This window comes from Tiliqua scincoides, chromosome 1, assembly GCF_035046505.1.
Source record: "Tiliqua scincoides isolate rTilSci1 chromosome 1, rTilSci1.hap2, whole genome shotgun sequence".
NCBI classification, from domain to species: Eukaryota; Metazoa; Chordata; class Lepidosauria; order Squamata; family Scincidae; genus Tiliqua; species Tiliqua scincoides.
This window is the reverse complement of record NC_089821.1, coordinates 2,420,316-2,443,266: the sequence shown is the minus strand read 5'-3', so window position 1 is coordinate 2,443,266 and position 22,951 is coordinate 2,420,316. Positions and strand designations below refer to the sequence as shown.

At 45.5% G+C, this 22,951-nt stretch overlaps 2 protein-coding genes across 4 annotated transcripts in view; one reads left to right on the top strand and one right to left on the bottom strand.

Moving 5' to 3' along the window:
* The window catches only part of PPP2R3C (protein phosphatase 2 regulatory subunit B''gamma), a 30,535-nt gene extending 27,805 nt beyond the window's left edge, over nucleotides 1-2,730 (bottom strand). For 2 of the 3 annotated variants that reach the window (XM_066614275.1, XM_066614257.1), the window contains exon 1: nucleotides 2,578-2,730. In XM_066614275.1, coding sequence (XP_066470372.1) covers nucleotides 2,578-2,626 — 49 coding nt within the window. In that variant the 5' untranslated portion in view covers nucleotides 2,627-2,730. The remainder of the gene's footprint in view (nucleotides 1-2,577) is intronic. The other variant, XM_066614266.1, reaches the window with a different exon arrangement.
* Nucleotides 2,731-2,930: 200 nt separating this feature from the next.
* Nucleotides 2,931-22,951, top strand: part of PRORP (protein only RNase P catalytic subunit) — a 71,637-nt gene continuing 51,616 nt past the window's right edge. The window contains exons 1-4 of the mRNA XM_066636350.1: nucleotides 2,931-3,012; nucleotides 7,449-8,741; nucleotides 9,404-9,451; nucleotides 10,015-10,147. Coding sequence (XP_066492447.1) covers nucleotides 7,768-8,741; nucleotides 9,404-9,451; nucleotides 10,015-10,147 — 1,155 coding nt within the window. The 5' untranslated portion in view covers nucleotides 2,931-3,012; nucleotides 7,449-7,767. The remainder of the gene's footprint in view (nucleotides 3,013-7,448; nucleotides 8,742-9,403; nucleotides 9,452-10,014; nucleotides 10,148-22,951) is intronic.

Below are 22,951 nucleotides of genomic sequence, written 5' to 3'. Positions count from 1 at the left end.
CTTATCTGCTTGTCTGTTATAAGTAATAACTGCCCAGACAAGAAAATCACAGTACGCCACCGCTGTCTCCCCCCACTCATCTTACCCTCGTGACATTCACTGTAAGAAACAGAAGCACCACTGCAAAGCTTGGAGCTACCCTCCATGTACAGGACTGTTCTGTAAAGAACTTTGCATGTTGAGAGAGCTATACAAAGTTCTGCCATTCTAATAACAGCTGCTTGTAAAAAAGATTTCACCACAGTTTTGTGTGCACATGAATAGTCACCAAGGTAAAAGGTGATGACTTCTTCCTCTTCCACATACACTTCTTTAAACGGAATGGAAGTTATAAACTTCCATTATGGATGGCAAAGGAAGGTCTACAAACATCATAATTTAGAAATACAGTACTATCCTTGATCCTGTCTACTGATACTCCAACAAAGCTGATTACATACAGAATGGACCTGATGTAATATAATGGACAGCATGATGTATTTAGACCGAAGACTTCAGGATTCAAGTCCCTGCTCAGTTATGAAGTTCCCTGGGTGGCACAGGCATTATTGGCCCAAGCTACCATCTGACAGGGTTGTTGTAAAGGTAAAACGAGTTAAGTCCCTTATGTTGTCCTGATGGCCTTGAACAAAGGCTCTGATAGTCTCGGGCAACCCTATCCAAATTTCCAACGTTGATGCAGCCATGCCAATGGACGTGTGCTGCATTTGTTCCCTTACCTTTGGCACTGAATTGCGGTTGCATCAGTGCTGGAAAGCTGGATAGAACTGGGCCCTTAGTGATGTATTACTGTACATTTACATTCCACATTTCCTCCAGGAAGGTTGGGACAGAATACCCAGTTCACAGGAAGTCAGACCACTGGACCATCTAGTTAGTATGCATTGTCAACACAAACTGCCAGCAGCCCTCCAGGGTCTCAGACAGGCCTTTTCCCTCTACCCTACCTAGAGATGCCAGAGACTCAGCCCTTCTCTTTAACCACCCTCACCTATTCTGTGGGGGGGGGGGGAGGGAGTCAGTAGGGAGATGAGCCCAGCCCTAGGCCGGCACTGTAGCCCAGTGATTTTTGACCCACTGTGCCACGGCACATGGGTATGCTGTGAATGGTGTGCAGGTGTGCTGTGGGAGTTTGAGGGAAGGTCATATATTAGTAAAAATATTCAGGGATGTGAGCCCTCCAGCCAGCAATGCGGCATGTGTGCCTTGTCAATTGTCAAAAAACCTGATGGTGCGTCTTGATACAGCCTTCTGGGTGTGCTGTGAGATGAAAAAGGTTGAAAATCTCTGCTCATTCTTGGAAGTGCATTTTCTCTGGTGTAGAAGGAACAAGTGTGCTCATTTCAAGCCTGATTAACAAATGGGAGGTGTGCTGCATTTGTTCCCTTACCCTGGTGCTGAATCGCTGCTGCATCAGTGCTGGAAAGTTGGATAGAACTGGCCCAGCTTTCTGGAGAGGCTGCTGCCTGACTTATAAGTGACAAGGGGTATGACTGTAATGGTGACAGAGCAGCAGTGCTCCCACCCCCAGTAGCAGCTTGTTGAACCCTTGATGCATACCAGGGCGTGAGGTGGTGGAGAGTCCACTGAAAAGCGCTGCTGCTGTGTGAGGTGTCACCTCACACAAAAGCAGAGCTTCTTGAAGAGCTTTGGTGGGAAGGCTCTGCCTTACCTGCCATGCCACTCGCCACACCTTGCACACCTCACACAGCAGTAGCGCATGGGTTGTGGGTTCTTGCGAGCCTTTCATGGCTGCAGTGCATTTGGAAGAACTCCGCACTGTGCGTCCCTGAAGCACAAAGCCTAGTCTGCCTGCTCAGTTTTGCTACACAGCACAAACTGGGTCATGACCCAATGGTGGGGCCTGGACCCACAGCGTGGGAACTGCTGTTCTAGGACAAACTTGTGTGTGAGTGTGAGTGAGAGAGAGAATATGCTCCCTTGTGAACACAAAATGACCTGAAGGTAACACTGCCATCCCAGCCACGCCTTCCTGGGGGGAAACCCCACTGACCATAATGGATTTACTTCTGAGTAGACATGAATGAGCTTGGGCTCCGAGGCTGCCATCCTCTCCACTTTCCTGGGAGGAAGCCCCATTGACCATAATGGATTTACTTCTCAGTAGACATGCATAAGTGTGGGCTCTGAGGCTGCCATCCTCTCTGCTTTCCTGGGAAGAAGCCCCATTGACCATAATGGATTTACTTCTCAGTAGACCTGCACAGGTGTGGGCTCTGAGGCTGCCATCCTCTCCGCTTTCCTGGGAGGAAGCCCCATTGACCATAATGGATTTACTTCCGAGGAGACATGACGGGCTTGGGCTCCGAGGCGACACTCTGCCCGCACTGCCCAGGAGTGAGCCCCACTGACCGCAACGGTTCTACTTCTGAGGAGACTGCACGGGGCGGAGCTTTCTCCGGAGCAGCCCTGCCCGGGACTGGCTGCGGGAGCCTGGCGAGGCCAGAGCGTCTCCGCCTGCCAGGGCCGCCTCGCCCCCCGCCCGGCCCTTCGGGCTCCAAGGCAGGCCCTGCGGCCGACAGCTCCCCTTCCCGCCGCGCCGCGCAGCGCACTCACGGTCAGCGCCGGCGGCCAAGCGGCTCTTCAGCGCCTGCCTCCAGTCCATGCTCACCAACCGTCAGCCCCGCGGCCGCAACCGCTGCCACACTCCGGCATCCGGGGAACGCGCCCGCGTAGGGTCACGTGACGGCGCCCGCGCCGCCATCTTGAGTGCAGGCAGAAGGAAAGGGAGGGAGAGGGCCGGCGCCCTTAGTTAACATGGGTGCCCGGCAGATACACGCGCACTTCAGATTGGTTCCCTAGGTCACGTGCATACATTCTCACTCCTCATTGGGTTCTGAGATCACGTGCATGCGTCGTGCGGTCCGGATAGGCCGAAGGTTCTGAAGAGAGGCGGGGCTTCGTGGTGCGTGGCTGACCAGTCAGTGCTACGGTAGCGGGGACGGCTGTGCCGTGTCCAACCGAGGACCGGCGCCCGGACCCTACAGCCAGGTCGGTCGGGGGGGGGGGGGCGGAACTGGGGACGTCCCAGTGAGAGGACGCGGCTGCGTCTGTCGTCTCCTCATCGGACGCGGACTACAATTCCCAGCATGCTGGGCGCGATTCTCTCCCCCCACCGGAAGCTGGCTTGAAGGGCCTGCGGAGAGCAGGAGTGGAGTTCAGCCTCAGGGCAGAGGAGCTACTGGGCGGAGCCCCATTCGCTTCTAGGCTCTCCCCAAAAGAGGAGGGTGTGATGACACATAGTGATGTCACATGACGTTGCGACGTCACTTGCACGCTCTCCCCAGAGGACGAGGACATTGTGATGTCACAGTGTGATGTCACGTGGCATTGTGATGTCATCTCCAGACTCTCCCTGGAGGGCATTGTGATTTACATTGTGATGTCACATTATGTTGTGATGTCACTTCTGGGTTCTCCCTGGAGGACGAGGACATTGTGATGTCACATTGTGAGGCTGCTTCCGGGTCCTCCCCTGAGGAGGAAGAGGTGCTGGCGGCTTCGCACCCGCTTTCCTTCTCTTGTAGAGGCTCCCCAAAAGGGTTCTTTCTGGAAAGGGAAACCTCCCCAGAAGAAGGAAGTGGGGCACAAAGCCAGCAGCACCTCCTCCTCCTCGGGGGTGGGGGTCGGGGGTCGGGGGTGGGATGGGAGAGCTGTCATGTTACATCACTGCTCCTGTCACTGGGCTTCTAATTACACTCTGCTAAGAGACAGGAGTGTGCCCACGTGGAAACGGGAGAAGCGAGGCCCAGCTGCTGCTTCACCCAGCCTCTCCTCTGGGTTGCCAGCCCTGCAGGAGTGGCCTGGGGGTCCAGGATTCAGCAGCTGGAAGCATTCCTGGGAATTTTTAACTGGGCCACCAGGAATTTTCCCCGTTGCGTCATGTTGGGAAAGAAAGTCTTCAGGAACAGCTTCAAACAGAGCTGGCAGTCCTGTCGGTTTCTTCAGCGAACACAGTGCAGTGCTGGGATTGGAAGAGACAAACTGCAGTGGAATATCCAGCTTGGCCTTTGATGTGCAACTTGGGATGCTCTGCTATGATTTATGACAGAGGTGTCAAACACAAGGCCCACGGGCTGAATGTGGCCCCTGGAAGCAATTCATCTGCCTTCCCCCCCTTTATATTTGGGTTCTCCCATCAAGATAATTGAGCTTTCTCATATGTCAAAATTACAAACAAGATTTGCACATTTTCTCTTCTGCCATTTGCAGTTAATGAGTTTCTATGTGAGAACGAAGTGCTTCTTTCTGTGGCCTTTATCTACTTGATGATGTCACTTGCTGCCCTCAGCAGGCACCATGAATACTAACTTTGACTCTTTGTATGAAACAACTTTGATACCCCTGATTTATCCCTGCAGTTATAGGAGAAAGTGGAGACTATTTCCCTTGCCTGCTGACTTGAATGACTGTTGAACAGCTAGATTTGTAGCAAAACCACCAAGATTATAAAGAGAATGCCTCACCCAGAATTCTCATTTCATGGTGCCTGCATTCCTTTTCCACAGACTGGGCATTTAGTTGTCACTGTGTCCTCTGTTTGTGGTTGCATTTATACGGGACATTCTGGTAAAAGGTCATGGTGGAAAACTAGGCTTGAGGACAAACATTGTATGAAGGTTGATACTGGTTGCCAACGACTCCACAAATCCTGGAGGGCTGGCAACTCTTCCCTTCCCCAAAGATTCTGGCAATATCAAGTCTGTAGGTATGAACACACACAGTCACTTACACTTTGTATTTCTAGATAGTGGGGTGGGAATGATCATTCTTTTTTTTTTACTGTACTTGCCTATAAGGCAAGAAAGTTGCACCAAGAAATCAAGTGCAGTCTTATCTGCGGCTCACTCAGGGGTCAGGGCTGTTCAGTTGTGTTGTGGTAGCCTTGAGGAGCTTTAAAAGTGCCAGTGGTGTGTTGGAGTTTTTCCTCTTTGGCGATGGGGGGAAGCAGAGTAGCTTAAGCAGCAGACCCCCATAGCCAAAGAGGAAACTATTTTAATTTCCTCCAACATGGGTGGCTCTGTGAAGTGTCTGAGAAACATTTGAGTGATTGCTGACAGCTTACAAACACACAGCTTTGTTTACATTTGTCAGAGCTCCATTGTAGAGTTGAATAAGTTAAAAGTTATTCCTCCTAACACTTGAAGCAGGGTGTTGTGCTGAGGTAAGCTGTTTATGTTGCTTTGTGCTGCATTTTAAAAAAATGTTTAAAAAGTTTTCTAAAAGTACAAATGCTTTTCTGCAGTTTTTAAGCAATTCAATGCAATGTTCAATTCTTTTGCTTTAAGAGGGGGGATGGTACGCAGTACTACATAAGCACCTATCTTATGTCTTCAAAAATAAGACATAATGTCTTCAATGTTAATGTCTTCAAAAATGGTATGGTGGCTCAGATCCTTTCTCACCTTTCAATCAGGCTCCAGGGCAAACTGCAGCTCCTCCTCACAAGCACCACTTCTCAAGTTTTGCCCCCAACACATCCAGGGATCATAGAATATTCCATGATTTTTGGCTGAAAACCTGCTCTCTACTTATCTGTGAAAATGCCTTATAGGCAAGTGTCTGCGGTACTTCCTTTGTCTAACCCAGGGGTGCTCAAAGTTTTTGGCAGGAGGGCCACAACATCTCTCTGACACTGTGTCGGGGGCTGGAAAAAAAAAGAATTAATTTACATTTCAAATTTGAATAAATTGACATAAATGAATATATTAGAAATGGAAAATGAATGAATGAATTCAATCCAGTTTATGATTCCATTCCCCTAATAAGGGGGGGGGGAATCTTCATGCCAGTTTATGATCCCATTCGCCCTAATAAGGGGGGATCTTCATGCCAGTTTATGATCCCATTCGCCCTAATAAGGGGGGATCTTCATGCCAGTTTATGATCCCATTCGCCCTAATAAGGGGGGGGATCTTCATGCCAGTTTATGATCCCATTCATCCTAATAAGGGGGGGGATCTTCATGCCTGCTCACCTGCCCCCTCACCCTTCCTCCTTCCCTCGCTTGGGCTGCTTGCCCAGCTTCGTGCCTACCTGCCTGCCCATGTACTGCTACTGCCTGCCTGCCTGGCCGGCTGGCTGGCCAGCCAACCTGCCCTCCCTAGGGAGGGAGACCTCCCTCCTGATCTCTCTCTCTCTCTCCCCCTCCTGGCTCAGGTTGCGGGAGGGGAGGGGAGGGGAGGGGAGACAAGCCAAAGGGAGCTGATCCCAGCCCTGTCCAGCCCATGGGCAAGAAAGAAGAGACTAGCAGGCAAGCGCGCAGGGTCTTTTATAGTGGGAAGTAACATGAGACCTGCAAGTCTCACGTTACCTTCCCACTATAAAAGGCCCTGCATGCCGGCTGGGCTCATCTTTCCTTCGCTGCCACTGAGCTCAGCGGCAGCGAGGGAAAGCAAGGCACGGAGCTCACGCGGTGGGCTAGCGCGGGCTGGGGTAAGGACTGAGTGCCCATTGGAGGTGGGGGGACCCCCTGGGGGCCAGATGGGAACCTGCAGCAGGCCGCAAGTGGCCTGCGGGCTGGGGTTTGGGCACCCCTGGTCTAACCTACCCTGTGTGTGTATGTACTAAAGCCACCTTCTGCCCCTTCCCCTTAGCCAACTCACATTTGGCAGGAGGTCTGGCTCAGTTGGTAGAGCTGCCGCCTTGTGTGCCTGAAGATCTGAGGCTACCAGTTCAAAACAACCGGAAGTACATGAGAACTGATGATATACTGATGAGCTGACCCTTGGTGACAGAGAGGAGTTGCCATCAAGTGGAACGTGGGAGGCGAAGGGCCAGAGAGAGGCTAGACCGGGAAGGAATCCAACTGGAACTAGGAGTTCTATGAAAGACTAGAACTAGTCAATTGTAAAAATCTCTATGGGGGTTTCGAACAGCCTGCCTATGTAAACTGCCTTGGATTAAAAGTCTGAGGAGAAATCTGACGACCAAAGAAAGGCAGTATATAAATACCTGTATAAATGAATAAATCTGTATGAAAACAGACCAGAGTATCTTACAGGCTACTGGTGAACCTACAATCTGTCTCTGCTCTTTGACATGCCCCTTTGCTTCCCATCTGACTTGCTGAAGAATATGAATTTCACAAGCTTGCTCTTTGATACTTTGTTTCTTTTAGGATGGCATTAATAAAGCATGGCCTTGCTTTGCCCTGGGGATTTTTTTCTAAGTGTCCAACACAGTTATCTACAATTTTGTTCCTGACCTCACTAATTTTCTTCATCAGCAGTTGCCTCCTAGCATACAAATGCATGCAATGACTTTTGATTAACAGTGTTCCTTGAACCAGGCTATCCTATGCATAGAAAAAAATCGGTTTTACATAAGAACAGCCCCACTGGATCAGGCTATAGGCCCAGTTTTGGTAGTTCAAATTTCCTTGTGTCACTTTCATGAAGTGTTAACATGTTGTCTTTATGGTTTAGGTAACTGGATTTAAGTTGAATGAAGACATCACATCATTGTGCATTTCTGACAAATGGAAAAACATCAGCAGATGGAATTCCCTTACGTTTCAGGAAAGGGAAGCTGGAATTTTGAAATGACATTATGATGTTCTTCTAAAGATGATAAGGACTCGGCTGATCTAATTGAATAAACAACTTATGTTTACCAGTGATTTCTGCCTTATCCTAAATTTCTCAGTTTTGACAAGATCTTTAGTGGACTGGTATTTCACAAACTGCATTTATTACTATTTTACTTCTTAAAGAAAGTCTCTTGCAGTTTAAATTGTTCAGCGTCATGGTGTTCTTCTTCCAAACAAGCAACTGGGTTTTACAGAATTTGCTGAAAAAATATAAAATGTTCTGCCCCACTTCAAGGCTTCAGCCTACTATATTTCAGTGTTTCATTTTTACCGCATCGTATCTGCCTGCAAAATCAGTACATCCCAAAGCAATTGATGTGGGAAACACCAACCAGAGATGTAGAGGCATACAAGAGAACAGAGCACGGAAAGGCAGCTCTCCTCCTCGCCCTTTCAATCTGTTTGCTGCTGGAGCTTCCAAGAGGAGATCTATGCCTCAAGAAGCTGTGGCTAATGTGGAGCACCCTCCTATGCCTAGAAATGAGAAACTGTGTCCTCCAGAAAAGCCTCTGAGTGCTGAGGAGTGGGAAAGGCTGATGGGAGAATTTGAAGGAACCAAAAAGTTTGAAGAGTTTATGTTTGAGCAAATGATAAATTATGATAGCCCCATAGATGTGGCCAAGTCCTTGCTGGCTGCAGTGGCAAATCGATATGGAGACATTCGGTATAGCGTTTTGGTGAAATACTTGGTTCTCTGTGTCTCTCAGAAGCAGGTGGAAGAGATTCATGATGTCTACGACATTATGAAGACCAGGTTTAAGACTTTGGATCCATCCACTTCCAGTCTTCTCATCAAGGGTCTGAGTGGTTCACAGCGCTGGAGGGAAGCCTTGTCCCTGCTGGAGGAGATCAAAAAAGTAATAACTCCTTCCAAAGGAAACTATGGCGATTGCATTCGAGGGGCCCTTATTAACCAGGAAATAAATCTTGCATGCGAACTCTTTCATGAGATGCTAGCTAAGGATCTAGTGCCAACCTTGGATACCATGCAGGTTTTTTTTGATACCGGCATGGCATTGAAGGATGACCAGTTGAAAAAGGAGCTTCTTCACATCCTCTCTTATTTAAGAGATAATCAAGTATACCCTGGAGAAGCTTTTATGGAGAGCGTAAAGCAATGGTTTGAAAGGTAAGTTACATTTGTCCAGTAGCAGGTACTGGTCAATCTGATCTACCAGACTCTTATCTGAAATCTTTTTGCAGGCATCTAGGCTTTGAAAGCTGTGAACAAAGCAGTCACTATCAAAAGAAATGACCCTTTCTGTTACATGTGTATGTAACATGGTGGACCCAGAAAGCTATTTGGGAGCATTTTAACTCTTTTTGGTATAGCCTGCTGTCCCAACTTGTATAGAATAAGTAACTTCAGGACATGCAATGTTCTTACCTTTAAATAAATATTTTGAAAATAGACTTGGGTAGCTTAGAGAGGTAAATTGAAGGTTTCCAGTGTTGATGATTGAAACTTCAGTATTTGCAAGTGTTTAACTGCAGAACTTTCATAATCTTACCCATGTGGGGCGATGAATGGGCATTGTCACTTAGAAGTAAATCTTGCTTAAATCGATGCAGTTTACTGCCAAGTAAATGTTCATAGATTGAAGCCATGCGACTTGTTTGCAGTATGCTTACTCAAAAGTAAGTCCCAATGTATTCAACAGGCCTTACTCACTCTTTCATGCATAGGATGAAGTCTTAGTTTGGATCTAGTGATGGGAGGTTGGTTTTTTGCAGTTAAATTATGGTAGTTAAATTATTATACTGGATTTTAATTTTTGTGTGCTCTTGCAGTATTCCTGGAGAAAATTGGAAGGGAAATTTAACTACCATAAAGAACAGGTAAGGATTGTTATTTTACAGTTCTGCATAATTATTTGCTCTTTGCATTTTTAGTTGAGGGATGAACAGAAATGGTTTTTGGCCTTCGCTTCTCCTACATTTGTAGCCTTTCTCACAAATAATGCACAGATAAATCGGGATGGGATTCTGTGGCAACTTCATAAGATTAAACTCCTTGCTTAATTCAAACAGGAATTTTTGATCTGTGTAGCCACCAAAATGGGATTCCAAATAGTTAAAATTACTTTTTGTAATGGTTGAAACTGCATTAAAAGTATGTGTAAATCATGAGCAAATATTGAAAAGTAGTCAAGCATTTTAAAGAAGTGAAGTGCAGATAAAATATGTATAACACATTGTCATAAAAAGCATTTTTCTCATAATTTGAAAAGTCTTGTTTTAGTCTTATTTTAGACATGAATATGAATAAATATGCATTTCTTAACCTTTTAGTTTAGAAATATTATTTAATTCTTTATATTAGGACAAATCAAATTTGACCTTGTTGCTGTTTTATAATTGTTGGTACACTCCTCATTCTGTGTGGTTTTGTGGTATTACAGTGGTCAATGCCCATCGTGCAATCAGTACTTGGAAAATATTAATCTGAGCCCAGAAGAATACAGCATTCTCAAGGAAAAAATCATAAAGGATGTGATACAAGGGACGGATACATTTCGAAAAACTACTCCTGAGGTGAGTGGCAAGAAAGTTAATATTTTCATTTTGCTGTTCTCTGTCGCATGATTATGATGACGCTGTCATGTTAACTTACATCCTGGTTTTTCATGTTTTGCAAAGGTAGCTGTTGGTCCACACTACCCTAAACACACATTTGCTGGTGCAAGAAGCCTTAACACCATTTGGTTTAAAGGACATTTTACGTTTGTTACGTCATGTGAAAAACTGATGGACATGTCTTCTAGGTGTTGAGACACTGATAACTCTTTATGACTCAATTTAATATATCTGTATTCCACCTCTCAATGTGGATATTCCCAGGAAGGCCTATAGAGTAAAGATATGACAGTTATTCTAGTTTTGTGAACTATTTTAAAATGAACACTGCAGCATTAAAATCTGTTAAAAGCAGTGGTAAGAATTTTGAATGCTTAAGAACAGTGTTTGGTTCTTCGAGTGGAAAGTCATGGGCCGCTAGATGGTGCTAGTGGTGCATCTTGAATATGGTGCTGACAACACACCAATGACCAGCTCAGAGATTGAGGAAGCTGCCTTTAAGGATCATTGCAAAAGAATGAGACTGCAGTCCTATGCATACTTACCTGTGAATGAGCCCCATTTAATTTAGTGTGGCTTATTTCTGAACTCAGTATTGCACTTGTTTCAGTCTTGATCAGAAAAGTATCTTGCACAGTTTACCACAACTAGCGTCTTCCTCTCACCAAAAGCCCCCAAAATGTTTTGCACCCCTTCTTATCTGGTTCTGGTCACCTGCTGTCACCCGCTAGTCCCAGTCTTCACTCTGGAAATGAGCAAATGTACAATCAGTTATTAAACAATGACTGGTATAATCCCCAGGCCCTGTTTGAAATTTTACAAAGGGACGTACTTAAGGAATCCACTGCCGCAAGAGATGGTGATGATGGCCAGTGGCCAGATAATTAGGTTAGATAAGTGTTTCTCAAACTGTGGGTCAGGACCCACTGGGTGGGTCGCGAGCCAATTTCAGGTGGGTTCCCATTCATTTCAGTATTTTATTTTTTAATATATTAGACTTGATGCTACCATGGGATGTGACTGCATTTGGGAAATGTTACAGATCTGTACTTTTGAATAGTCTACTGTGTATATGCTTTTAACAATGTTAGTAAATGGGGCTTCAGGATGCAAGCTCTGTAGACCTGGATCTTGGTATGTTCCGTCAGCTTCTTGCGATACCATAGTCTTTCGAGAATGAAGGTTGCCAACAGCCAAATGGGGCTTATTACTGGGTTTGTGTGGGTAGAACTACAGTCTAGGATTATCCAAAATTTCCATGCTTGATGTTGTCACTTCTGGTCATGACATAACTTCTGGTTGGTCCTGACAGATTCTCATTCTAAAAAGTGGGTCCTGGTGCTAAATGTGTGAGAACCACTGGGTTAGATGCATTTATGGAGGGATGGATCCATCAGAATGTATTTAACCATATTAGCAACATGGCACCTCCAAATTCAGAGGCACTGTGGCTCTAACCACCAGAGAAGAAATCCTTTTGTTTCTCTGCTGTGCTTATGGCCTTCCCAGAGGCCAGTTTCAGAATTGGGCACAGGCTTAGATGAACCTTTGGTCTGATTCTTCTACCTGATCTTGGCAGCAGGCCACTAGGGGTGGGAGAGATAATGCATGGCTGAGTTTTGCCAGGTTGCTGAAGGTGAATAGTCTGCTGGCTGGTAGCTTGGATTAGTGGTCAAATTTCAGGCATTGTATGTGGTTAGGAATGTTTGGATATCTTGCACAAAACTGGGAATTTTCTAGAGGGAATGTGTGTTGGGAAAAGCTATAGCCTTGGTGTGAATGAAAGAGAGGGAATATTGGTAAATGTTGGGTGTTGAGGGAGATTCCAATATAATCTCTTCTGATAAGCAGTTCAGGTGGTTGAGCCCCTGTCAGTGTGGATGTAAAACAGGGTGTCCCCCTGACCCCCCCCCCCCAAAAGATAGTTGCATAGATTTGGGGGATTGCTTCACTAAGTACGTAGAAGTATATACTGTATGTTTGTAAATGTTTGAAAAGATAGTTTTAAAAAACAAAAAACCAGAACAGAACTGTGAACTTCCAGGAACTACAGAGTGTTGGGGGCCCTAGAGGTAGGAAAATACTAGAATAATTCATTTCATTGTCTAGAGCAGTGGTTTTCAACTGCTGTGACATGGGACACTGGTGTGCCATGAGGCTGCCTCAGGTGTGCTGCGGGGCCAAGGAGTCAGACAGCAGCAGCAGCGGCTGCCCGCGCAGGAGAAGCGGCTGCTCGGAGCCGTGCGCGGCAGGAGAGAAAGGAGCAGCCGCGCAGGGGCTTGGACGCTCCTTCTGTGCTGGTGCCTGCCCCGTGCGCTGATTGGGCAGGCAGCCAGAGAAACCTGGAAGAGCGGGTGGGAACGTGGAGGGAGTGAGGGCGAGCGGCGAGGAGGGAGTGAGAGCGAGCCTGAAGGTGGAAGCAGGCAGGAGCCAGAAGCAGCTGGCTGGAAGAGGACCCTGGAGAAACCCTTTCCTTGCCAGCAGCGACCCTGTCTGCATTGCTTCCCCTGGCAAGGCTTTGGCAGGAAGGGCGCTGGGTCACAATCCTATCCGCACTTACCTAGGAGTACTTACTTACTTCTTACCTACTTACTTCTGAGTAGACGTACAGAGGCTTGGTTGCACTCTTTCTTGACTATATTAGCAGCCAAGTGATGCTTTTCTCTTCTCCCCCACCCCACCTCCTCTCCTCCTGCTTACACATCCCCCCATCATAACTGCAGTTAACCCCTCTGACTGCCCCTCCCCACCCCTTCCTCTTCCCCACCTTCCAGAGTTCAAAACCAGTTGCCTCCCATTCTCTTTCTCTCTCTCTCTCCCCCGACCCCAGTGAATCCTGCACTTGTTTCAGCCACATGTCCTCCCTGCCCCTCACCCACCCCTCATTTCTCCAGTACACTCAGTCTCATCTCTCTTTGCCAGCACCTCCTGGCATCTCAGAGCATATCGGTTGATAACAGTTTGAACAGACCTGCTTCAAAACATTGTTCTTCCTTTCCAGAAAGCACATACACCTCCCTCTCCAAGGTTCTGGGGAATTTCTTTCATTGTCGTGTAATGATCTAAGGCTGCAATCCTAACCACACTTTCCTGAGAGTAAGCCCCACTGAACAAAATAGGACTTACTTCTGAGTAGACCTGGGTAGGATTGTGCCCTCAGTGTATTATGCTGCAATCCCAACCACACTTTCCTGAGAGTAAACCCCATTGAACAAAATAGGACTTATTTCTGAGTACACCTGGTTAGGCTTGTGCCCTTAGTTATAGTAATTAAATTGTTACATAATAATGTAATTAAAAACTAGTAGTGTGCCTTGACAACTTTAGTACCTTGTCAGTGTGCCATGAGCTGAAAAAGGTTGAAAATGGCTGGTCTGGAGAATGAATTTCCAGGTTCACACTGAACACAAGACAGGAACTTTTCTGTTAACTTTTCTTGATGGGGAACACACACTGCTGCCCACTCATAACTACATTAAAAGCCTGAACTGCTGCATTGTTAATTGTGGGCAGAAGCTCCTGCTTATGCCTCAGGAGAGCAGGGGGAAGAAAGTCTAAACTGGAATTGGAAGAGAACTGTGTGTGTTTTCCAAGTTGATAGTTGAGGGTGTCGTGACACCCCAGCCTTCCCCTCTGCAGAGGGCTGTGCGGAGCTCCCCACAGCTCCTGGATGGTGCAGCAGTCCTCTGTAAGTAAAAACAACCCCCTTTGACCCCCTTTAGCAACACAATCCCAGGGATTGCATCACTGTCTTTGCTCCCTCCCCCACAAAGACTTATCTCAGGAGGTTTACTCCTGAGAAGTTTAGAACTTCTGTTATAGAGATAACCATTATGGATGGCAGTGGGGGAGCCAGCCACATGGTTAAAACAGGGGTGTCAAACTTGTTTTCGTACAGCAGGTTGCATATCATTCATTTATTTATTTATACAGGTATTTATATACTGCCTTTCTTTGGTTGTCAGATTTCTCCTCAGACTTTAATCCAAGGCGGTTTACATCGGCAGGCTGTTCTAAACCCCCGTAGGGATGTTTTACAATTGAATAGTTCTAGTCTTTCATAGAACTTTTTGTTCCAGCTGGATTCCTTCGGTCTGGCCTCTCTCTGGCCCTTCGACTCCCACGCTCCACTTGACGGCAACTCCTCTCTGCCACCGACGGTCAGCTCATCAGTATATCAGCGTGTCGTCAGTTCTCGGGTAGTTCTCGAGTTCTTCCAGTTGTTTCGAACTGGCAGGCTCAGATCTTCAGGCATACAAGGCGGCAGCTCTACCAACTGAGCCAGACCTCCTGCCCATTCATGGTGCCTGCTGGGGGCTGAAAGTGTCATCATTAAGTGGATAATGGCCACAAATAAGCACTTTGTTCTCAAGTAGAAACTTTTAAACTACAAATTACAAAAGATATACAAATTTGGATTATATTTTCAAAATACAAAAGAGGCCAGTTATTCTGTTGAGTTGTCACTTCGCAACTCAGCAGCTGAGAGGTGCTTTGCGAAGTGATGCTTCAGCAAAAGTGGCACTGCTAAAAGGGGGATGCTGGGAGTTATCACATGGGCTGTATAAAGAGCTTCTGTGGGCTGTATCTGGCCTGCAAACCTTATGTCTGACACCTCTGCTTTATGGGTGTCTTAAAGGGTGTCTTACTCTCTTTCCCTCTTACAGCTATTATATAGCAATGAAGTGCATAGGGTTCAGAATTGGTAGATAGATGTGATCCGAAGCCCATTAGCATTCTGTAGCAAAGCAGAAGGTGCCTTCAGGAAGATGGGAATGACACAGCACCCTCTGAGTCCCAGCCAGCACTATGAGTCTCTGATTGGCCAGAGTCCTGAGCAGACAGATTCCTGTTGGGAATACGCACAGCATTTTCTTGCATGCCCGCTCCCTCACTTATTTCTAGCCCATAACAGCTTTTGGACCAAAATCAGTCAAGCAAAATGAGATGCAGTTTTAAAAGAGCAAGGCATCTATTCAAATAAAACATGTCATGACTTTTTTAGTGCATGTTTTGCGCAGAATTACTTATCCTTAAGTAGTTGCAAATGATTGTGTAGTAACTGAAACGCCTGTAGTCACAGCATGTTGTCACAGTCGTGTTCATATAATTACTATTGATTTAATGGGAAGAGCAGTATTTACTTTTCTAAGAATGTAAGCAAGAATTCAGGGCATTTTCCTGAGAAATCTTCCTGGTGGTTAGGGGTTTTTTTTAAATGCAAAGGTGTTAAATCACCGGGGAAACCTCCTTAAGCCTTTCAGGAATAGCGAGGCATCCACTTAAAGCTGAATGTTGCTGCCCATAATAAAATGTGATTTGTGGTCTTTCCTGCTGCTAAGAATGAATGTGTGTGCTCACTGCAGAGAATTGCTAAAACCCCTCTTATTTCAAAGAAAAGTCAAAGTAAAAACCTAGAACGCTTTTTATTTCCTAATGTTATGTTGTATATTAGAAGGAGCTATTATTTTCCATTGTGGTAGAAAAGGCTGCTGGCTGTTTCTGGACTGGAGAATGAGCATAGGTCAGTTGGCATCCTTCAGTCTCGAAAGACTATGGTATCGCGCTCTGAACAGTGGTTCCGGAACAGTGTCCTCTCCAGTGCGCGAAGCCTGGGTAAAGTAGATATGGAGGATAGACTGTTACCCATGCAGCAGATCTCCCCTCTCCACGTCACTGAAATGGTCCAATGGAAAGGCAGAGGCCAATACAGTTGATTCCAGCGGCGTCGCAGGAGTTGCCAGAGCGTGACTGTGTTCATCCATGAACTGCCTCAGGGACTCCGGTTCCAGATTTTGCCTCGAGGTTGACTCCTGAAGCCTTTTCCATAACTGGATGTAGCCACAAGGCAGTGGAGGTTCGGGATCAGAGTTTTCCTTCTCTCAGATGAGCTGCCTTCCCAGGCTAAGGAGTCCCATCTACCTGGATGGGAATGAGCATAGGGTTTGTGGAAGTCATTCTGACAGCTTTTCTTTCATAAGTAATACCGGTAGGGGAATCTGCATCTGTGATCAGGTGAAGGTATATGTGCCCTTTTGTGAGGAGCCGCAGTGTCTCATCTTTTAAAAAAGGAAAAGCACACGCCCATACTTGGCATTCCCCTTGCTGATCTGTCACACTCTGGACAAAGCCAGATATTTCTTCTGTTTCTTTCTGTGCAAAATGGAACATAAGCATAATTACTGCTGAAACCATTCATAGGTTTTGTGCCTTTGTGCCACTGGTTCTTTTTCTTTGAAGCAGAATCGTTACATACAGTCTATACGTATACGTATACGTGTGTGTGTGTGTGTGTGTGTGTGTGTGTATATATATATGTATATGTATATGTATATGTATATGTATATGTATATGTATACACTAGTTGTCTGTCCCCTGTTTCTGCCCATGTTGTGGGTGCTACAAAGAGTGGTGTTAGCCAGAGTCTAAAACTTCCATAGCTGCTGATGTTTCTCAATTGGAGCAAATTGAATTGTGAGCACAGCAAAAAAGTTGTGAGCCGAATGAATTCTGCTGAATTGCTCAATGCTGATGATAGGTTGGTTTGCAACAGGGAAGCCCAGATCCTTCATGCAAAACTGGCTGGATGAGCAGGTTTCTGTCAGAAGCCTTGGCCAAGTCTCTGCTGCAGTGCTACAGTCTTATAAATTGTCCACTTACACAGTCCACTTTTCATGTCATGCACACTCTTTCTCTGTGACCCTGGCTGTGACCTGAAATAACATGCAAATGGAGCAGTTAGCCATTCATAGATCTAAAACTTCAATAAAGGTCAGATCCCACCATGAATCTTGGCTCCAGTCGCACTGCTCTAGAACTCCCCCCCTTCTTTCTACAAGATGACCTCTTCTTTCACAATTTCAGCATTACCTATTGTGCAGAGTTGCATCTAAGTTGACCCAAGTACTACTACTACTACTAATAATAATTAATAACAGGTATTTATATACCGTCTTTCTTGGTCTTTATTCAAGACTTTATTCAAGGCGGTTTACATAGGCAGGCTTTATTAAATCCCTTATTAAATAGGGATTTTTACAATTTCAAAGAAGGTTCTTTCTTTCAAGAACGACTACATTCAAGGTGTTTCATTCCAATCTGGCTTCACATTCTGGCCTCCATCCTCCCATGCTCAGAGCAGATGGAATTGCTCGGCTTCAGCTTGTCAGCTGCTCCAAGGTCGCACGGTGCCGGTGGCCTCGAACTGGCGACCTTGTGGATGTTATCTTCAGGCAGACGGAGGCTCTACCCTCTAGACCAGACCTCCTGCCCAGCTGCCCAACTACTAGCTGTGGTTATTTTAACTATAGTTTGAAGCCAGGGCTGGAAGTTGGTTACAAAGCATGGTCAGCACTGGTGTTTGGGCACAATGCTTCGCTCTGGCTCGTACTGAAAAGGAAAAGGATGGGGGCAGGAGGACAAAAGGGAGTGAGTGTGCAACCCTGCAGAAAATTACTGAAAGCCTGTATATGGTTTTGGTATCCTACCTTTAAAAGGATATAGGACTAGAAAAGGGCAACCAAAATAGAGAACCTTTCATATAATAAGGCAAGGCTAAAGCTTTTGGGACTTTTCATGGGGGGGATGATGGAAATTTATAAAATTATGGGTGGTGTGGAAAAAGTGGAATGTGTTCTTAGGAAATGTCGTCACGTTCACACTGGGTCAGAGGGTTTGCTGTTCTGTCCTTTTTCTGTCTGTCAGGGAAAAGCCAGTTCTTAGCCACCAAATGACAACTTTATCCCTACCAGGTAATGTACAATGAGAGCTGTGTGCAGTGCGTACTTTTCCAGTGTATTCCCACTTCGGCCTGTGTGCATTCTGAGACTTGCTGCTCTGTTCTTTGAAATGATTGCCCCAAATAGAAAAGGAGATTTTGATGTAACTCTGGTGGGGAAAGGCGGCCTGTATTTTATACAACAGCTTAATTTGAGGATCTCTTTTTAGGGTCTTAGCTTCTTTCAGTAAGCTTTTTAGCTGCCCAGAACAAAATAGTACAATTCTCTGTTTTTTTCATTTGGGGCCAGTTGTTAGAAAAGCAGGAGATCAAGACTGCTTTCCCCTCCATCAGCATTCCTCTCCCCCCACCAGTCAGTTTGGCATACAACTTTGGTGGCAAACAGGCAGCACTGGCACCTAGTTCATCCCAAGATTTGTTGAAAACAGCTGGTTTTGACCCCAAACCTGAAGAGTTTCAGCCCCAGATACAATGTTGCAGAACATGTCCAGTCTTCTTTGGCCTTTCCTTGTGTTGGAAGCATGTTCTGCTGTTACCAGGGATATGGTGTAAAGACAGGCTGTAACTGAGCGGATAAGTGAATGGGACTTATTACTCACGTCTTTATGCCCAGTTTTGCTTGTGCTGCTTTACTTCTTCAGTTCCTCCCTTGGGGCCAGTATGTCATTTTTGGTTCTCTCTGCTAGACAGCAGCATAGAAAGACATTGGGTTTCGATTGTGGAGCAAATGGGTGAGATTCTTCTCCAAGACTGGTGGGGTTTGAGAAGTGCTGCAAATGCCTGGATAAAATTTTTGCAACTTAACTTTCAACATATCCAAGAGTGGGGCCCTTAAGCCTTGCTGAAAATCTTTTCCCTTTCCTGAAATTTGAAACATGTCTTTGAGAAAAGAGAAAAAGCTGCTTACTTCTTTGCTTTCCTTCTGGAAGCACTTGTTGAAGACAGTTTTTGGGTGCAGGCTCAAGACCTGCCAGCACATGAGGCGGTATGCCATATACTACGCCTGCTACCTGCTGATGTGCCAGCCCCTGTTCTTTCCGCTTCCTGAATTGGAAATTTAAGAGGGAGATACAGCTGAAGAGGAACTGTGGCAAAGACACTCTAGCTCGCCTCTCTCTTCTCTGCAACACTCTTCTTCTGCTCCATCGCCCTCTTCCTTTTCCAGTTCAGGGACTGGGAAGAGGAGCAGTAGAGACAAGTGGATGGACAGAGTTGGCGACCACCAGCCTACTTGTTGCCTGAGGCAACTGCCTCAGTTGACCACATGGGTGGGTGAACCCCAGTTGTCTCCTTTCAGCTTCCTGGAAGAACACATGTTTCTTTGTTGGAACACTGGCTGAAACTTTTATGTGGTTATATGATTTTAGAATCCAAGTTGCCCAACATCTAGGGCTGGAATATTCTGGATCCCTAGGTTCATAGGACTAGGAAGTGTATTTGATCCTCTGGAAAACTGGAACCAAAACACTTTAAATAGGTGTCTTGGGGTCAGAACATTGAAAATAGAATTGTTTCTATTACAACCTGACACAGAGGCCTGTCCTTCCTTCAAATTCTAAGAGCCTAGTACCTTTTTTGTGGCAGGTTGGAACCAAGAATGTGAACTTGACTGCTTGCACCTACAACACCATGTAATTTGTCGCAGTAAAAACTGCCTTATGTTGGTAGAGTTCTGGTAATAAAACGGATGTTGTCTACTGTGCTTCTCTGTTTTGTCCTGGGATTTTGGTTTTGTTGCAGGCTTCTCCATTTGTGATTTATGTACATTATCCTTGTGCAGAGTTTTCATCCCATCAAAGGACTGAAAGCTGTTAGAAAACAAAGTCAGAGATTCCAAGAGCTCTTGGGCTGGATTACCCTGGACATCCAACCAAGTGGGAATCCACAGCTAGTCATCTTCCTGCTTATCAATGGGTTGCAGTTCAGGGAGTCTGCCTAAGAGCTTGAAAGAAGCAAAAGACTAGGCCAGGTCATCATCACATCCAACTTGTTGCTCTGACTAGCTTCTCATGTACCTTTCCATCCTGGCTCTCTCTCAGCTCAAGCAGAAGTTGAGTTGTTCTCCAAGCAGAAGAAAGGGGAAAATGGGCAAAGGAACAGTCAGAACACTGGTGCTGCATGCCCCACTGCTGTAGGTCTTTTTCACTCTGTCTGAGCCCTTAGATCATGGGTAGCCAACCTTTCAACTTAAGGGCTCCTGGACATTTAACAATTGTGTAGAGGTGGGAATTTCAGCAGGCGTCATTTGTCATCTGTGAGGCAACAAGCTACACCTGCTGAAATTCCCCCTTCTACTCAATTGTTAAAGATCCTGGAGCCCTAAAGTTGAAAGGTTGGCCACCCCGCCTTAGATTTTCAAGCAGTTTTATTCATCACCAGTATTCACCTTTCTGGGTATTCATCTAGTACTTGTTGCTACAAGTCAGGGTTATTGATATCTGCCTGTTGCCCTGACATGATTATGCAGTCAATTCTTCTGTTCCCATTACCATTACTTGTCATCACAAGAAGGAAACAATGACATTAATTCAAATGAAGTGATCATTATTATCTTTCAGCAAATTGTGAGTTAATCAAAGTGGTGTGGTAATAGCTTAATGAATCATTAACTTTTTCCTATCCCTTTTTTCCAGTGTCATTGTTAAGACTGAGCTCTAATTTCATTGCTCACTAACTGATGTTTGAGAAAGAAAGAGAAAAAAAATCTCAGAATTAACTTCCTGCTTCTTAAGTAACTGTCAGAATATTTCTTCCAAGAGGTCAAGCCTGTAAAATTACACTGCCTTAATAGAGGGAAACTTTTAAGATATGTTCTTAACACTTCCAAGTCTGTTGACAACCACTTCAAGTTCAACTACATTGGACGCAATCCTAATCCTTTATGTCAATGCTTTCCAGCACTGACATAAGGGCAATGCAGCTCTGAGGTAAGGGAACAAACATTCCCTTACTTTGAGGAGGCCTCCAAGAGTGACACCCAACTGCAGGATGCAGCACACGTCCCATTGGTACTGCTGGAAAGCACTGACATAAGGGGTTAGGATTGCGCCCATTGGGTACTAAATGCTTTTGAAGTAGCCCTGCAAGATGGATGAATGGTTTTACCACATCACTGAGGTCTCCAGTGGTCTGCTATTTTCAGATGACTTTATATCATGAAATACCACTTAAATCTCCCTTCCTGGCAGCTGTTATCACCCTCACCCTGAGCTGCTTCTGCCACCTTCTTGCATACCCTAAATTCCCTTTTTACTTCTATTTCCTGCTCCCACACACCCAGCTATGTATTCAATTATCCTCCCTCTCTGTCCTTCCTGTGTTCTTTTTCTGTGATGTCAGCCTGCTCTTCACCTCCTTTCACAAGAGACTGTTTTAGAAAGCTGACAACAGAAGGTATATGACTAGTTCTTAATGACACAGAACACGTTGTATCTGAAGTCTGTTAAATTGAGGGTTCACTGTACAATGTTTTTGTACAAAACTAAAACAACAACAACAACAACAACAACAACAACAACAACAATAATAATAATATAATAACAACTCTGTATTTATATACCGCCTTTCTGGTCATCGGATTACTCCTCTGACTTTATTCAAGGCGGTTTACATAGGCAGGCGTTTCTAAATCCCTCAAGGGGATTTTTACAATCATAGGGGTTCTCTCTTTCAAGAACCAACAACATTTCAGAATGGATCTTCCTGGTTTGGTCTCACTTCTGGCCTCCAGTTCTCCCACACAGGCTGATAAGCAGCTCCATCTCTCACATGGAGGGCAGCCAAGACGCTTCTTGCTCACACCAAGAGCAGGTGGAATCACTCAGCTCAGCTTGTCACCTGCTTCAGGGTCTTGCCATTCTCAGCCGTTCAGGGAGCTGCTGGTGTCCTCGAACTGGCGACCTTCTGATGTTATCTTCAGGCTAACGGAGGCTCTACCCTTTAGACCAAACTTCCTGCCCTAAAATAATTGCTAAAATTCTATAAGTAACAAAGCTAAGTTATAAAAAACAGAAGTGGCAGAGTTATCAAGGCCCAGTAATTCACGACAGTTTCCTCGCCACTGCAAGAGCAGGAGCTGGTGGGCTTCCCTAGGGAGTGCCTTCTTTAAAAAGAGCACCATAGAAAAAAGGGTGCCCAGTTTCTTTTGGAGCCCCTTCCTCCCCAACTTGCTTGATTGGTTAGCCACTGGTGTACTTCCTACTGATATACTCCAACCATCTACTAGACAGTGCTTACCCATTGGCCAGGCTATCTCAGTCTGCTCTAACAGATGTTCTGGCTATGCAGAACCATCTCTTGGTTCCTGATCTACCCCTGCTGGTAGACCAGGTACTTGACAAGTACAAGTGTAAAATGCTAAGGAACTTGGATCAGGTCCCTCTTCTCATGACCTGAGCTCATAAAAAATTTCTCAAAGAAGAAGGCAGTTCCTACAGTCTGTGAACTTTGGGGCTCTCGTGATTTCCATAGAGTGGGACTAGGGAAAATATCTCCTACAATCATAGTTTGCACAAAACCAGGCAAAGGAAAAAAAAATGACAGGATGCTTTCTAGTACCATTGTTACCAGTAATCTTTACTGGGGAGAAAAACCCAGAACCTCCTATCAAATATGTGGGTCTTATGTAAAGCTTCTCTGCAGGTGCGTATTTCTTGCTAACAAGTCATGGCAAGTTCCCTCAGAAACATGACACATTTGCATGTTGATTTTGCTTTCCTTTAGTGCTTCTGAAATGTCAGAGGTAACTAGAAGGGTTTGATTACCCTCGAGAGTTGACAGGGTTCGGTTGAGGGAAACTCAGCTTAACCTGTAGTAACCTGCGCAACGAATTTTGTGTAACCAAAAACGGGGAATTCCCAGTATATTTACTGTCAAGTACTTTGACAAAATAACTGAGAACTGGCTTCAAAGCACAGGTTTTAGACTGTAATGTGAAGCAGTTGTCTGCCTGCTGTTAAAACACAGTGTCAAGTATAGATAAAACTAAGAGATCTGTATTTTTGCTTAAGATGCTGCTGCTTCAG